The following is a 17,493-nucleotide window of genomic DNA, read 5'->3' as shown; positions in this document are numbered from 1 at the left end:
TTCCAAGTATATGCATACATGAGAATTGGTAACACATTAAAATATATGTATACAATAAAATACTACTCAGAAATAATATGGAATGAATGGCTGATATGAACAATAAGATAGACAAATCTCAGAAATAGTCTGTTGAGAAAAACTAGCCAGACCTAAAAGAATACATTATTGCATGACTCCATTTTATATAGGCAAAGCTAATTTATGGCCAGAGAAATCAGAACAATGATTTCCTTTAAGTCTCATTGGGAGTAGGGTGGGGTGGGAAAGTGTGTGTGTGTGTGTGTGTGTGTGTGTGTGTGTGTGTGAGGAAACTGATTGGAAAATTACATGATGATCAATTTTTCTAGGTGATGGAGATGTTTTACATCTTCATTTACATGGGGTAATTGTCAAGTCTCTCTATAAACTGAATAATTAAAGTCTAGGCATTTTATTGCATATGACTTATACCTCATAAATTTTTCTATATAAGAAAAACTTAAAATTGATAAAACTGCTTGAAAACCCAAAGGTAAAATCTCTGAAAACATTTATTGGAGGAAAACATCCTAAGACCAATTAGCTGCCAGTACTATTGTAACTTGACAAAAGGCTGACTCTTTGCCTTTACTTCCTATTGCAATTATGCACAAGCCTTTTTGGTGTTGCAGACACCAGCTTAGTAGAGATGCCGAGTTCTTTTGGCCCATGGAATTGACCAAATAGAAGGACTAGTGAAATTAACCAAAAGAAAGCAAATGCTGAAGTCAGACTTAAGTCATGTGTAAACCAACACACATGTACCACCAACCAACCGATGCTCATCATCATTTGTTTCAGGTCACAGGTGGAGAGACACATGCTGATAGGGAGTCTACTTTTATCAATGAGTTCTAAGAGTCAAATTCTCCAAGCTGCTCAAGGCACTCAGCCATAGCAAAGGAGTGCTTACACCCAGGCTAGGCTATTCTGGTGCTCTTGCTTTTCCTGGATATATTTGTTAATGGGCATGCACAAATGAAAAGACCTTACAGTGAAAGCCAAGCATTAGTAAGAAATTAGAGTTGACACATCAGTGTGGAGTGGGTGGGAAAGGACAGAGTGGGGACAGCATCTCCCATGTCAAGCATATTTCCCACTAGTTACAATGGTTTGTATTCTCTGATGTGTCCTTTCCCATGGAGGAAGTTCTTTGTGAGAGAGGGGGAGGTAAGCTAGCTCGTGGGAAAAAATGTCTCTCAGTCAGTGAGCAGTAAATTGGCTCATGCCCAAGTAATGTCCTCAAGGTGTGCCATGAGAGATGAAATCACTTGGCTCATTTTACCATCTTCAGGATAGCGTCAAGACTTGACAAAGCCAGGCAACACGAATGAGTAAACTGATCTGAGGCAGGGCAATGGCTTTAGAGGAGCCTTTTGTATGCAGCAAAGATGGGGACATCATTCAAGAAAAAATGCTAAGGGGACCTTTACTCCAAAGAGGAAAACTGGGTCATGGAACAATAATGAACTGAACTCAATCAAGTGAGAATGCACATCTGATGCCCAGGCCAGACCAAGACATACACACTCCTGAGGCATGCTACAACTCTGACACACCTTCAAACTTTTATTCTGCACATGTTTGCTCAGCGTTTATTTATTGAAGAAAGGAAAAAAGCTGCTTTTCGAGAGGGGGAGGTACCCTTTCTTGAAATCTAGCACACATATGGAAAAGAGCATATATAATGTAGAACTGGAAGAATTCCCACAGAGTGAACACACCCATGTTTTCAGCACCCAGACTAACAAATAAATGGAACATCAGGAGTCCTTCAGGCCCTGCCAGTGACGACCACTTTCCAAAGGGAGTGACTCTTTTGACTCCCAACATTAAAACTGCTTTTTTATTCACAAAGTTATAATGGTCTTTATGTTTACATATTACTAAATTTGTCATTTAAACTCTTTTGGAATTATCTTTGATCTCATGACTCCTTTTGTTGCCCATGTCCAGAGAGCAATTTTTACTCACACTTCAAATGGAGGTTAGTCACATACACATAATTACAGGGCATTGGTCCCTGGAAAGAGTACCTCGTCATACTTCATTTGATTTCAGAATGCCAGCTGCCTGTTACTGCTGACTTTGGGTGATTGTCAGGTGGCTGGACACAGAGATGGGAGCAATCCATCATTGCCCTAGTAAAATAACTAGTGCACAAAAATAGTAGAGATTGGTCGATGCAAGGAAGGTTTTTATTTCTACTCAAGGGAACTATCTCCTTGGCACACTTCTATTTTGCCAGTAATAAAAGGAATTGCATGTGGAAATCTCAGTTAACAGGCATCATTTTTCTGATTTATTACAGTTATGTGTTCACACCATTTTTAAGAGACTGATATTCCAGAGAGATGGTCAGTCTTTTATCAGATACATGTATTACAAATATTTTTTCCAGTCTGTAGCTTGACAGACCTTACTGTTTTCTAGCCTGAACCTTTGTAAGACTCTCAGTTCAAGTGTGTGTGTATGTTTGAAGCCAAGATGGGAGAGATTCCAATCATTCTCCTTGAAATACAGGGTTAGAGTTGTCATTTCACTTACTAGTCATTCAAAGCGTGCCTTCTCTAGATGTGGAGGGAATGAAGATAAATAAGACCCAGTCCCTCTGCTACAAGAGCTCACTGTCAAGTGGGGAATTTGATGTGTAAACAAATACCAGCAGAGAAACGAAAAAGCCCTTTTGCCTTAAGGAGTGCAAGAAGACCCCATATGAGAGAAAACATTTGAAAGAGGTCTTGAAGAATAAATAGAATTTCACCAGCAAAATTATGAAGGAGGGGCATTTGCTCTGAGGAAGCAGCATATGAACACCCAGGGTGCAGAGAAAGTTCACAGCAGGGTGAGAAAAAGCTAATGTAATTTTTTAAAATTATAATCTAAAGAAAACCTACATGGGAACCACTTGGATGCTTGCTAAAACAAAGTTTTCTGCATCCCACCATGTACTATATCATAGTTTCTGGGATTTGGGGCCTGGGAATCTTCATTTTTGGTACATTTTACAGGTAAGTCTACTGCACACAAAAGCTGAGAAATAATACCTAAAATATAATGTATAAGTGAAGGGTGAAGATTAACACAGGAAAAGTTAGTTGGAGGTACACAGTGAAGGGTTTATGTGATGTATTGAGGGCTTGTCTCTAGAGTTTTCTATAAAATGTTAATCTTTATAATCACACTATGCGACAAGTATTATTATCTCCATGTTATATATGAGTAGATGGAGGCTCAGGAAGGTAAAATAGCTTTCCAAAGGTCACATAAGTTGTGGACTCATGATCTGAATCTGGGTTTATCTGAACCGAGTGGCTCCGCTCTTAGCCACTTAACTGCATCTGGGCCACTTCCCTGTATACACTCGTGCTGGCCTGGCTCCACTTTCTTCCCACATTCTCCTTGTAAACAAGAACTCTCTCAGTTGGGTGCAATGACTTGGATAGACTTGGACCTCCCCTTTGGAAATCCACTCCTGCCAGGAAACAAGGCGATCTCGAGACCCCTGTGCTCCTGACTGGTGATTAGGGGGCTCAAAGGCAAGTCCAATTCCTGTATTACAGACCTTTGTCCATTGGTAGTGCAGTGAAGATTTGATTCTTCAAATTTTATTTTTATAAATTAGATGTAATATTCATTCTTCTTGAAAATAAGGGTAATTGTTATTTTATGATTACTCTGTCTAAAATTCTTTGGATTGACTTTATTATCTTTGTTTTGCATGCCACATAAACAACCAAATTTCCTTGTCAGTTGCATTATTCTTATAATGAACCATCATCAGATCTTTAACTACTGAAAATTGTCAGTAATAAATTAACCACAGCCATCTTAAGTCTTTGGCCATCAACAAATAGTTTCGTTTTTGTATTACTCTGATGCTTCCTGAGAACTCTTGCTACAGGCCAGTGTTTCATTTTCAACATAGGAATACCATCTCAGAAACCTATAAAAAAGGACTATGCCAAGTACTTTTGGGTGCAGAGTTCTGGTGGCACACGTAACTTAGAGATCTTACCAGTGGACTAAGTGAGGATTTCTAGAACTCTAGTTGAGAAACAGGTGGGTTCATGACACTGCCAACTCCAGATTAAGTGGAACAACATTTAATTACATAAGGCTGAATGAACTGGTGAGGACTGACTGTGTTTTTCTGCTTGGAATATGATTGTCCTAATATTCAATTTCCTGAATATATAGCAAAGTCCTTCCTTTTTCCCTTTAAGAGATCTAGATGGATAATTCAGTAGACTCTGCTTTTATAAACTGAAATGAAACATTTGTAAATAATGTCTTATTTTCCTTGTCTGATTCCTCCAAAATTCAGAAACTTGATGAATATTTCTATTTCATAGCAACATTTTTGCATAGATTTGGTGAGAATCTGTCCTTATTACTGGGACATAATTGAACATATGGGTCATGTAACCAAGGTTTTCCCTGGAATGTCATATTTGAGAATTATGATTTAAATGTGTCCAGAAATTTTTAAGGAATAAAATGTAGCTTTATAGAGCCAATGGTTACAAGGCCCTCATGGACAAATAGGCCCAATACCTGGCCTACGGATTCCCAGCCTTGCCAGTGAATAAGGTAACTTCTTGATAGGTCCATGAATCTCAGACTATTTGGGGACCTCAAGAAGAGAGGCATGTTCCCAAATTTATAGCTACAATAGTGAAATCTGATAGTGAGCTTTCAGGTTGACTCCCTAGCCTCAAGAAACTTTTTAAAACATTCAATCTAAAATTCCTTATGAAAATTTCCAGAAAGCAAATTTAAAATGGCCTATATGATAAATTACCATTCTCATGATACCTCTCTAAATAACTATGTCAAATTTAATTATAACAGTCTTATTTTAGGGTCAAGAACAATCTTTCTTCGAGATTATTTTTGATCAAATGCAGGGTGAATGTAAAGAGACATTTTGTGTTTTAATGGACATCTACCTATATACCATATAACACATCCTTCCAGGTTGTCAAATTCTAGCCCTGTTCATTGCCTTTGAGCCATTTTAGGTATCTTGTTACATTGTGGATAGCTGATGAATATGCAAACTATCTCTTCTGGTGATTATTTAACTGACTTGCTCCCCAGCTGTGGAAAAATCAGTTTGGATACCTATCTATAAATTGGACTGGCTCCTTCCCAAACTGTCAATCTTTATCCAATTTTCAACCTTTCCTGGTTCTTCAATGAAACCTTTCATATTAACATATGAAAGGTGTTTTATTTAGGCATTCTTTTCTAAGGAGTCTGATCTCCAGGACCCTAAAACCACTGACCTTTAACCATCATTTCTGTTTAACTGGTTTTGCAGAAGATGGATTCCTTTAGAAACTATTTCTGAAACTCTGATTCACCCCATTCAGAACATTCACAATCACTGCTGAGTTGTTCAGTGATGAATGATACTCATCTTGAATAAAAAGGTGGGACTGACAATGCTGAACTTGATCTGAGCCCTGTGCTCCCCAAAAGTGAGAGGGCCAAGAAGTTCCCTTCCCCCTTCTGTGTTCTAAGAAATGGCTAACCACCACTGTGCTCTCACATAATCCCCTTCATTCTTGCTCCAAAACTCAGAAAAGACCATCTCCATTTTTCTTCATGACTCCCACAAGACTCAGACAACTTCTTGTCTCCTTGCCTCTGTAAAACCCAGACCCCCTTCCTTCACTTGAAATATTCTTCAATAATGAACATCTTCTTTATTGTAATATCCTGAGTAAAAATCATCTCCATAATTGTCCTATGTATTTTGTCTTTCACCAAACTGGGTGATACCACCTATGGCTGTTGAGCAGAGCAAAATAAACCAGGTATGGGAGAACAAACCAGTGAGCGATGTTTATAGCAGAGTGATTGGCATCTTAGCAAGTTCCTGAAGAAGACATTTAAGTTGACAGGTCATTGAGCAATTTCTACATGTATTTCAAATGAGAATTCTTGACCTGTTGAAAGTATTTTTGTGACCATGTAGCAAATACGAAATGGGCAGAGCATTTGAACTATAAAATAATTTTCCACTTGGTTAAGTAAAGAAATTTATAATAGAATTATTCCATTTTATTAAATATAAGCTTAGTGAATTTTCCTAAATTTTGTCAAAATCTATTAGAATTACTTTTCTTTTATTTTTAAAGGCATATCCCAAAATTTCAATCCAATCAAGGACATTCAAAAATGAGAGTTCTGTTCCATTTGCTGTTGTTGCATTTCTTTAAGATTTTCAGGATCATTAAGTGCCCTCCTGGGTTTCAGCAGGATAATTTACCTTCAGGGCCAGTGCTATCCTCTCTGCTCTAGGGAAACTTAAGGAGAAAGGGTCAGGGGTCTTAAGTTTCAGTATTGCTATTTGTCTGATGGAGGAGTCTGAATAACTGGCTACTCATTCAGTATGTCTGTTTTCTTGGCTGTCAAATGGGTATAAAAATATGGCCCCAACATTCCAAAAAGATTGTTAGAGGAGGGGGTCAAATAGGAGAAGGGCTGTGAAAAGGTGATTGAAAATCTAGTTCTCTACAAAGATAAGGGGTCACTGTTAAATCATAAAGTTATGAGAACAGCAGCATTTACTTGCTACAGATATAGCCTGAGCTCCACACCTACAACCCCAGGAACTGTGAGTGAAAAGGTGAGAGAAAGCCAAGGCAGAAAGAGCTCCATTGAGAACCTGGGCTTGAAAACAGTGTTTTACATAATGAGAATTTAGGCTTGAAAATAAGCATTTTCAAGACTTTAGACAATTAAAAACCAGTGCCTTGCACTATACAGTCAGCAAACTGACCGAGAGAATTCCCCTTCACTCATATTATTTAAAGATTATTTGGTAATTAAGCCCTAAAACATAATAGTAATTAAAAGTTTCTAGCTATATTCTATTTCATCCTATAGAAATTCATTTCATGATGCCATGAGGTTTGAATACCTCCTTGCATCCCTTTTTGCTTCCCCTACATTTCTTCCCTCTCATGCTGTGAGAATGCATCTGGCAAACATAATCTGGGAGGTTGGAAGTCAAAGCTTGTAGGAACAGTGAGTTTGCCTTTACCACATTTGTTTGGACATCTGTCTCCACTGACTTGAAGGTGCCTCTGGGTGAAATATCTGTGTTCAAGAATTGAGGTTGCAAAGATGCTACAGCCTGCAGTGTGATCTTAGGTGTGCCACTTCCCTCTTTGGGCCGTTGCTTTTTTATCTGGAAAGACAAAATGTCACTCTTTGTTAATGTTACCATGGGTCTTCCTAAGGGAGCTCTAGCTTAGTATATATAATACTGAATGCTGAGAACTCTGCTTTGTACATAATACCCTGAGTATTTCAGGAAGCTCAGGCAGGATTAAAGCCAATGGTTTCCATCACAAAAGAAGCCATTCCCTGGGGCAGAAAAAAAGAAGTATCCATTAGTGGGCCCCTCTCCTTCCACCAAAGGTCACCACTCCCCACCCAAGATTCTCTAGTTCTTGGAGTCCTGAGATCAAAGCTCTGCCTGGCTATTAATATGAAGAGAGAAATCTGTCCTAAATGGACTTCCAAAAACCAGAGTTTACTGAAAAAATTGCAGGAAGTATGATAGGCTGCCCCATCAGTTCACCACTCAAGCTGGCAGGGGCCTTGAAAAATATTGAATCTTACTCCTACATACTTCAAAATATTTATTTTCTATGATTCTTCCAATTCATTTTACTACTGACCCTCATCTCATGCCCTAGGAGAGTGGCCTCATGCTGTTTACTTTTCTTGCCGCTTACTCAAGCAGGAAGCATGGGGGAAAAGGATTTAAAGGTTCAAATAATTTGTTTTTGAAAAAGGAATAGAGAAAGAAAATTTTATCATCTTTGCTTGCTGAGTTGTTCTTTACTCAGTGGTTTCTTCCCATCCCAACTCCCTAGGAGTTAAAGGTATCAAACCTACATCCTCCAAGCTTAGACCTTAACTCTTCTGTGCCAACGCTTCTTTCAATCTCAGCCTTTCTTGAAGCTGTTAGAGAAATCCCCATACCCCATGCCCCACCCCCTTTAACAGATAACGAAACTGAAAATGCAGGGGATTGAACAGTTGCTGAAGATTAAATACAGGCAAAATTCAGGCCAAGTTCCCTGTCAGTATGCACAAATTTTCAGTTTCCTTGAGAACCACGCACTGATACAGAGTTTGCTAGATAAAGCAAGTTTTATAAGCAATTCCCCCAAAGACGATTGTTGTTAAAAGAAAAGAAAGATGAAACACAATGCCAACAAAGATGGACACTCTGCCCAGGACACTGATGAAGCACACCTGAAGGCTGTTATTTAACATCCGTCAGATGCGTCACTGTTTGGACAACAGTGATGACTGTGAGCTAATATTTGCTGAATGCCAGACATTCTTTCAAACACTATTAGAGAAGGTAATGAAGATTCTCATAAGCTGATCAAGCTTTTATGGGCTTCTGTTGGTAACAACCATTTGCAGCATTACTCCCTGCAGTAGTTTGGCAAGGCCAGCCAGGGTAGAGTGGGGAGGACAGGGTGCTGTGCTACAGGAGACCTGGGGTCAACATTTGGTAGCTCTACCTCCGCAGACTTCTGTCCAGACCTGGGTTACCAAGAAGAAGCAAAGGTGCTCAGTGTTCTTGAATCAACAAATTCTTAATCTGAGCAAATAAAAAGCCACTGGGGGCCCCTAACTTGCTCTGAGCAGGCCATTTTTTCAAAGCAACTCTGGTGTGAAACTATGTATAATTGGACACATTTTGGGAGGTCGCCTTGCCATTCCTTCCTTCAGTCCATTAATGGAGAAAGCACCTCTCACCACGCCATCAGCTTAAACTGTTGGATCCTGTCTAAGAGCCTAAGCAAAGCTAATGAATGAAGGCCCTGGAGAGTTTTCAGGTGAAGGAAAAACAGAAGGCTGCAATGTGGGAAAGACAGACGGGTTAAAGCTGGGTTTTGTTTTGTTTTTACATTAATGCAATCCAAAGGCGACTTTTAAGATATGGATCAAGTTCTTTTTTTTAAATAGCTAAGACTATTTTTCTTCTAACTGCCACCTTTTTAAGAAACCATCTTTAATGATTCCCCTTCACAATCATTACCACTTTGGCCCACTTCTTAGGGATTTTAGAAATAATTCAAAATCAGTATAGTAGGGAAAAAAACATTTATTTTATAAAGTCATTACCTTGACAGGCAAAAAAAGTATTTTCTCAATTTCATTCAGAAATACATTTTTTAAAAAACACATAGACCAATATGGCCTGCCCAGACATATTTAACATGGTAAATATAAGGAATAAATTGTTTGAATATAAATATCTATAAAAAAATAAGTACATCAAAATTTAATCCAACCTCTTCCATATGCCATTACATAAAGGAAAATAATTTTACTTCTTTAAGGCATAACCAACATTTACTCTCCAATGCCTTTCATAAACCACCCCATGCCATTGTATTTCCAAAAATCAAGGTAAGGGAAACTACCAATTTGATTATCTTTTTTCTTATGGATCAGAGCTAGTAGATCACCATGAAAAATGTTATATCTACTACTGACACATTAGACCAGACTTTGGTGAGGCTAGGGTTTAGTGTGGAGGATTGGGGAAAGGATAGCAGGAGGGGCAGGAGCTTGGGAGGCAATAATTAAAGGGGAAATACTTTTGCCAGAGTGCAATACAGGTGAGGTAGAGTCATATTTGTGAAACGCATCCTGATTTACAGTAGTAACAGTTTCTTTCAGTTTTGCATCTTGTGAATTAAAGAAACAAAGTCTTTTTTTTTAACTCGAGTATGTTTTCAATTTGTGCATTCCTTAGAAAATCTTTTCCTGGACTTTGCAGTTGCTCCCTGAAATGTGCCAGGTGCCTGAGTGAGACACAAACACTCCATCTGGACCCCCTTCAAGAACCTCACCCACATGGAGTCCCTTTCTTTCCGGTGGAGAGTGCCACCATAATTTGCAAGTCATTCTGTCTCTCTGCTTTCTCTGAGTGGTCCGTTGTCACCCCAAAGGAGGAAAGACAAAAGTAGTTCCCACTGATGGAAGCAAGTTGGGGGACTCCTTAACTGTTCTTGGAATGTTTAGAAGGAGGACACTGGTCCTTTGTGTCTGGAACAAAAAACGGTCTTAGCAGGAAGGATGTTTTTGCTCTGATCCAGGCCACTGTGGCAAGAGTGCCAGGCAGCATGGCTCTCTCTGTGGAGGAGATGGCTTCAGACAGGACTCTGTCATCAGTGCGTTCGGTTGTGGGTCACTTTCTTCTCCCTGTAGAGCTTGGCTTTCAGCTTGGCAATACGGTAAGATGTTTTGATGCTATTGCTGATGGTCTCCAACCTATTAAAACAAAACAAAACGAAACAAATGTTATTTTAAAAAATATCATTCCAGGACAAAAGAAATATATAAAATTAGAATATGGCACAAAGAAATTTATGTCCGGTTCCTGAACTTTCAAAACCAACCACAACAGCCTGCTATACTCTGCTAACCTCAAGTGAAAATAAAGCCTGCCCTTTAATGTCTAGAAATGGGGGTGGGGGCCACAGAGGAAGAATAATATGGTCAGGTCTAAAAGGAATTGGGTGTTAAATACAATTCAAAAGTACAATTTTAAGGTAAACTACAGATATTCTCTCTCTTTTTTTTCTATAACCCCATTCCACCCACCACCTCCCTTAGCAGGAAAGGAAGAAAAGAACATGTACATATAGGCCCCAAGCAAATGTTGGCAAATGTATGGCAATTAAAGCAAACTTCTTTCTGCAGGTTTGTTGTTGTTGTTTTTGTTGTCTTAAAAGAGAAAGAAAGAGGGAATAACTGTGACATTGATTTAATAGTCAATATAATAGGAATTAATTTTTTTAAAAGTCCAAGTCAGTTCAGAAACTGTGGTTTAGGAAATCCTGGGACCTGGGGAAGCATCAGTGGCCCAAGAGCATGACTATAGAAACTGCACTGGCAAGTGTGGAGTCACAAATGGCCGAGGCTGCCCTACCCCTCAGCAGCAAGCAATCAGAAGTGGTTCATGACAGCCACGCCTGTGCACTGAATGACCACAGAACTTCTTGCCACTGGATTTCTAGGAAAAGTTTCTATGGACCATGAGAGGGAAATGTAGACCATGTGACAGGTCTGAAAACAGGTTTCCTCCCTCTAGGTTGTGAATTCTAACCTGTATAGGATTTGAAAGGGTCATCACTGTGAAGCTGCTCAAAGCAAGCCCAAGGTATTGCCTACACCAGACCACTTCTCTGCTCCAGCTCATGACTGACAAGAATGAGGGAGATTCTTGGAACAGCACTGGGTCCCTACCAAATGCATTTCCTTATTAAAAATAAATAAATAAATAAACCTAGAAAACATGTTCCAACCCTCACCAGCCTTACCTAATCACTTTCTTTTCACTTCGGTCACTTGAATAACTTAACTGCTACTTTTTGAAGAACTTGATTATTTATGACATCTTGATTTAAAAAAAAGAAATAAGACCTCTCCCTGAAATGACTTTTAGGTTCTGAGGGAAAGCAGTAAATATATTGACTGAGAGAAGCAAAGGCTGGATATGATCAAATGACAAAAGTGTTTTGAGATATAATTTGTTTGGGAAAATAGAACTTCAGAGTGAGGCATGTGTGCTAACAATCACCAAAATAGGTAGCAGTCTGCTTCAAAGCCTTCAAAAAATATTTGAGGGGCATTCCTTTGCTCTTTTTAACCTATAGGACATGAAGATTCCCTTTGTTTTCATCTCCTAGGCCTTACTCCCACCAAAGTAAGAATGACCAGGGGAGCAGTTCATTGGCATTGGTGATGGGGGCTAGCTGTTACTAAGAACCTCTTACCTTCTTATTTTCCTTCCTTCCACCAGCTGCTGATGAATACACTTCTTTCCAAGCTTGGAACAGTCTTTTTCTTTCTTATGATTATTCCAGTCTTTCTGCATAGTGTCTTGGTCCCTGTTAAAATACACATAAGGAAAAATATTTTAGCAATGGTACCTTTAGTTGCTCTCAATGTCTCTGTTAATCTCACTTTTTCTTAAAAATATTATTAAAGTATAGTTGACATACAATATTAGATTAGTTTCAGGTGTACAACATAGTGATTTTACATTTATATACTTTAAGAAGTGATCACCATGATAAGTCTAGTACTCATCTGTAACTGTGCAAAGTTATTACATATTATTGATATTTTTCTGTCCTGTACACTACATTCCCATGGCTTATTTATTGTCCTACTGGAAGCTGTGCCTCTTATTTGCAGCATTATAACAAGAAGAAGGTCAGGAGACCATGAAACTACTTGAAAGCAAAGGTATTTCTATTCACCTGAGTGCTTTTCCTGCTTGGCAAAAATTCCAGCACTTCTTGTCTTTTTGGCTAGCACATTGGCATCTGCTGCTCTGGTCTGTAGCTTCTGTAGGAAATGAATCCTTTAAGGATCGCTTGGACCTCGAAGGGCTTCCAAGCCCATACGGAACAATGTGCCTATTATCAAAAGAGAAGAACAAAAGATATTAGCATAATTAATAGTCTCCAAAGTGATGCGTTCTATGGGGTGAACTCATTTCATTGGGACACACGGAGCTCACCACATGGTATTTGGTAGCAGAACTTAGGAGATAGAAGTGTGGCAAGTCAGGGTGGCATGTCTATCAATGGCCCTGAGTGTGTATCTCCAACCAGGAGAAACCAGTTTTGCTAATTCAATTAAATTTCATTTCAACCCTTAGCCAATTTTTATTTCTTCTGGACACAAGCAGCATTGCTTTTTGTCCAAAATTGTGACATCTCTGCTTTGGTATCTGTTTCATATTTTCTTCCTTTTCTAATATTCTATTTAGTTAACAGGTATGGGGTGAGGGTGATAGGGACTTCAATGCCATGCAAAACCATGACTCACAAGATTTGAAAAACCTATTTTCAATTCAAATCATATGATAATGCTAGAAGTGCCTCCTGAGGGGGCGGGAGGAGACACACTACACCCAGGTTGGCCCATCTCCTGCAGTTTAGTGATATGACTAGAGAAGGACTCATTGCCAGAATGCTCTCCAGTAATTTGTAATGTTTGTTTTGATTTTCACTTAAGAAATAAAATCTTCCCCTTGGAAGAATCACCCTACCAGTATAAAGCTTGTAGTGGTTTTTATTTAGTTTGATTTGATTTTGTTTGGATTTTGGTCATCCTCACAATACTGGGAACCTGCAGGCACAATAAAATGTGGTTTTGTTTACAACTGCTTTGGACGGGTGAACTAGTTTTCAGGGTGAAAGTAGGGAAAGTGCCTTTTTCACTCTGGAAAGAGAAGAGAAATCTATGGACCGTGTTTCTATAATTGTCTTGAAATGGGTTTTTCTAATGGGAAAGTACAGAGTCAGGTCACCCAGGTTGCAAGTCTAGCACTGCCACAAACTCATTCTTGCATGAGTGTCTTCAACATTCTGGGTCTTAGTTTTTCTATAAGTAGGATGAAGAGATTTTATTATAAATCTTTATAATCTCTTCTGCCTCTTAAGTCTCTATCTTCCCAGGAGAAGCCATATGACCTCAGCAACTGATTTCCTAAATGCAAGCAGATCCCACTGAAAAACATTGCCCCAAGACCCCATACTTCAAATTTCTCTTCATAAACTGTGTCAGCCTCCTGCTTGCCATCCACTCTTTCCATCTACCTTACCAGGAGTAGTCTGAGCCACAAGCGTCAGAAGACCCTCTCCTCTGTTTCTAAGAACCAAGCTATCTTGTTCTTTTCAGAAATGGAGGGGAGCTGTTCCTACCCAGTGAGGCACTTTCATGTTGTCAGAAATGCTACCTTCAGAATCCAAACCAGCAGCTTCCCAGAAAAGTAGCTAGAGTAACTGGGCTCCAGCCTCTGGTGAAGCCAGAGCTAAGGAATGACTAGAGTTACAATGCCCTCTAGAGACTCACCCAGGAGTGTTGACCCAGATGATGTCAAGGTGGCAGAAGTAGACACACTCTTTATCCATCAAGGAAGAGCAGGAGCAGCGTTTGGAGCGGCGGGCTGCACTGGGAGAGGGCTTTTCTCCTCTGCTGTCCACCCCTGTGCTGAGCTCAGCACCCAAGACGGCTGTGGAAAGAAACAGCAGATCAGTGGGGATGTCTCCTTGGAGGGCAGAAGCACACTGAGTCACACATGAAGCCTGCAGCCTGCCTTCAGCAAGAAACACAGAGGCAAAGGGCTCTTCGTTTTTATCCCCCTCCTTAACATGACTTCATCTTTACCCCCACTGCCTTACCGATCTTCAGAGAGGTTATACTAGTGCCGAAGAAAGAACCACTTGGAAAGGGACTTACCAGCCCCTTTGAAGCAGCCTTTAAGGAGATGTGTGGAAATGCTGCCTGTTAGAAATCTGGGTTGGCTTCTGCATGGAACTTAGTAGGACAGACAGCACAACCTTCAGTGGCTTAAAATTAACTGATGGCCAAAAATCTAAAACTAAATAAATTGTATTGCCTCTTCCTAGGTGTGGAACCACTTCCCCACGTGGAATGACCTGTGTAGGGGAGTGCCCACCACATCACACTGTGTGCATAGAGCAGGGAGTAGCCCACATGATATATACTCCTTGAAATTAGGTGGAGGTCAAGAGCTTTGGGGAGATGAATGGAAGGAAAGAAGAGAAATCAGCTCTTCAATATCCACTGCAGGCCGTCAACTCCACAGAAACCACTGACTCAAGGTGAAGCTGAGCATCGCTCAGAAGACCCAGTCAAGGATCAGATGTTAGATTCAGAAGCCCCAGCGCGGCTCCGCCTGTGTGGGATCACGCCTCCCCCTCCCGCCGTAGCACTGGCTCTTCTTCCTGACAAGTTAACCATGCAGCTTATCTGCCCAATTTTGTACATTTCAAATGATCAGACACATTCCAGGATTTTCATTCCCTTGACATCCTTTCTCTTTAGTCAGGGTCATGAAAAGACAAAAAAAGTGCGTTGACCCTGGAAAGGGGAACTGGGCAGATGCACATGTCCTATCTAAATCCTTAAGCAGCCAATTTATCTCGGCTCCCCTCCCAGGACAGGTGAATAAAACTGAAAATAGAGCTCACACTGTTTTGGGTGCCAAAAATCTGCCAAAAGAAACCTAAAGTCAATAATGACGAACTTTAAAGAAAACATCTGCTTCACCCTGAAACCGCCTGGGGGGTTATTCAACAGACTGTTCTGCAGGTGATTTTACTGCTCAAATACTGCTTGAAAGACTTGAATAAAATTCCTTGGCTTCAAGCTGAAATGTGTAAATATTTTACACATTAACACACTATAAAAACAGTATTTGTATAAGATATATGTTCCTATGCATCCTATTACCTGTATGAACACACATACTGCAAATATACATTTGGCTAAATTATATCTTCTCTTTACCTTTCTTCAGTTATATTGTTAAAAACCAAGAACATACACCATGCAATAATAATAATGTTATTTTAATGCTACAGGAGCAGTTGTATTCAATAGTGGAATTTTTTTCCCACTAGAAAACTTAAATAGCTTTGGATAATAATTCCCTAATAATTCCCAGAGAATGGGTATCTGAGCTTCAGTAGCACAAAGAAGGGAAAGAACAGAAGCAAGACAAGCATTAACGTGAATAAGAAGACATTAACACTCAGGATTTATAAGTCAACATGCCTACCTGTCTCCGGAGCTCCTTGGAAAGCCACAAACAGCAGAGACAAAATCACGGTAAAATAATCCATTCTGAAAAAAAGGGATCAAAATTCCTCCCCTGCAAACTAAACCCAAAGGAAAAACGAAGGAAAACGGCTTCAGTTCCCTTAAAGCACTTCTGGTTATTCTGATCTCAAAGTGATCCGTCAGCCTAAGTGCCCTTTAATGGGGAGGGAAAAAAAGGTTCTGCCAGGGGAGCAGGCAGCGGGAGCAGTCCGAAGACGCACGGCCGGTGGTGCTCAGGGACCGCAGCGGAGACCAAGGACCCTCGCAGCGCTCGCCCAGCACAGATGCAGAAGCGCGTCTGACCTGTACAGCTCTCCGCCGGCTTTTTATATTGAACCCCTATAGAGTGGGGGTAAACAGCTCCAACTTTATTCCAGCCCCAGACAATGTTATTGTGTTATTAGTCACCAACAGGCAACGTGCAGCTGGAGATAAGGCCAGGCTCTAAAGGAAATCACTGCTGACTTCAGAGGCAGACGCCCGCCGTCTGACAATTCAGGGGCAGGGCTAAGGAAAAGAAAATACCCATTGGAGACCTTTGGTAAACCTGCCCGTGCAGCGCTGGAGTCTGCTTCCCCTTTGCAAGCTGCCAGCCCCAGAGCTCAAGAATCAGAAGACGGACTCCAGAAAAGTCATACCATTGGTATGAAAAGTATGAGCTACAGTTTAAATAGATTGTATTGTGTGCAGGGAATTTTTTTAATTGTTGTTCACTTCATTTTCCTTTTATGTCTCTCTGATCTCTTAGTGTTAATCAAACAAGGGAACGCTCTCCTTCATCACGCCCCCCATCCTGGGGGTCCAATTATTTTAGAGATCAGCGAAATTTTTTTCTCTTATTTCAAGCCCCCTCCTCTAAGTCTTTTATGCTGAAGTTCTTTGAGTCCACGGTGAAAAAGATCATGGCAAAGAAAAAAGCTTTCATTTTTTTAAATTAGAGCCCTTTCAGACACATACCCAATACTTTCAGTATTACTGATTTAGAAGACCCCCCCTTCAAGGTTTTTTCTGTGCTCCCCCTTCTTCCCCTGCCCAGAACGCCCCACTTTCTATAGCACCAATCTAAAGAAATAGCGGGAGAGGAACACCAGGGGGAGACGAAGAGCTACAGGGGCTGATGTTTTATGAGGACAAAAAACGAAGAGCCCTGGCTTCCAAATCACGTAAGGAAAGGGCACCTGCGGTGGGAGTTGAGGAAGGGCAAGGAATGGCGCCTCACATAAGAAAGGGGGATGCCCCTCAGAACATGCCATTTACTCCCTACATAGGGGTATCTTCTCCAGGGTTTTTTTTTTCTTTGCCTTCTTCATTCACGGCAAAGGGATATACTTGTACAGGGTTTGGTGAATATGCAATGAGGGTGGTATTGGGAAGGAGGGAATGCCTTGCTAAATAAGGGGATCAGATAATGCCTCCCATTTAATAATGTATTTACATTTTTAAAGCAATATCCTATTTAACCTTGAAATACGCCCCCCCGCAGGTACCCACAGGGTAGTTACCTACCGAAGAGGTGACAACATGCTGTGATGTATACATCAAAACATAAGTGTGAGCCATGGGTATTTTCAATTAGCCTCATTTTTCAAGTGACAAAACTGAGGCATCCAGTATTTTTGTGCTCCCCCAGATTTCTCCCAGTGCACTACCTAAGGCCAATGGGGTAAATTTAGAGCATCTTCTCTGCACAGGAAAAGGATGAGTCTACTACATCTAGTACTTAGGGATGCCATCAAATGGATGCTTCCTCCATTTCCTCATCTTGTTTCACTCCAG

General features: G+C 40.3%; 1 protein-coding gene across 1 annotated transcript; it reads right to left on the bottom strand.

The window, feature by feature from the left end:
* Nucleotides 1–9,164: 9,164 nt before the first annotated feature.
* EDN1 (endothelin 1) lies at nt 9,165–16,178 on the bottom strand. Its single transcript, XM_045847112.1, has 5 exons — nt 15,677–16,178; nt 13,945–14,104; nt 12,342–12,500; nt 11,853–11,966; nt 9,165–10,344 (listed from the first exon to the last, which is right to left on the bottom strand). The coding sequence occupies exons 1-5, from the start codon at nt 15,738–15,740 to the stop codon at nt 10,242–10,244; spliced, it is 600 nt and encodes a 199-aa protein (XP_045703068.1). The 5' UTR covers nt 15,741–16,178; the 3' UTR covers nt 9,165–10,241.
* Between the last annotated feature and the right edge of the window lie 1,315 nt (nt 16,179–17,493).

This window comes from Phyllostomus hastatus, unplaced genomic scaffold, assembly GCF_019186645.2.
Source record: "Phyllostomus hastatus isolate PE091 unplaced genomic scaffold, TTU_PhHast_1.1 phas_contig_524, whole genome shotgun sequence".
Classification (NCBI taxonomy): domain Eukaryota; kingdom Metazoa; phylum Chordata; class Mammalia; order Chiroptera; family Phyllostomidae; genus Phyllostomus; species Phyllostomus hastatus.
The sequence above is the reverse complement of the archived record's forward strand: the minus strand, read 5'-3'. Positions and strand labels throughout refer to the sequence as shown.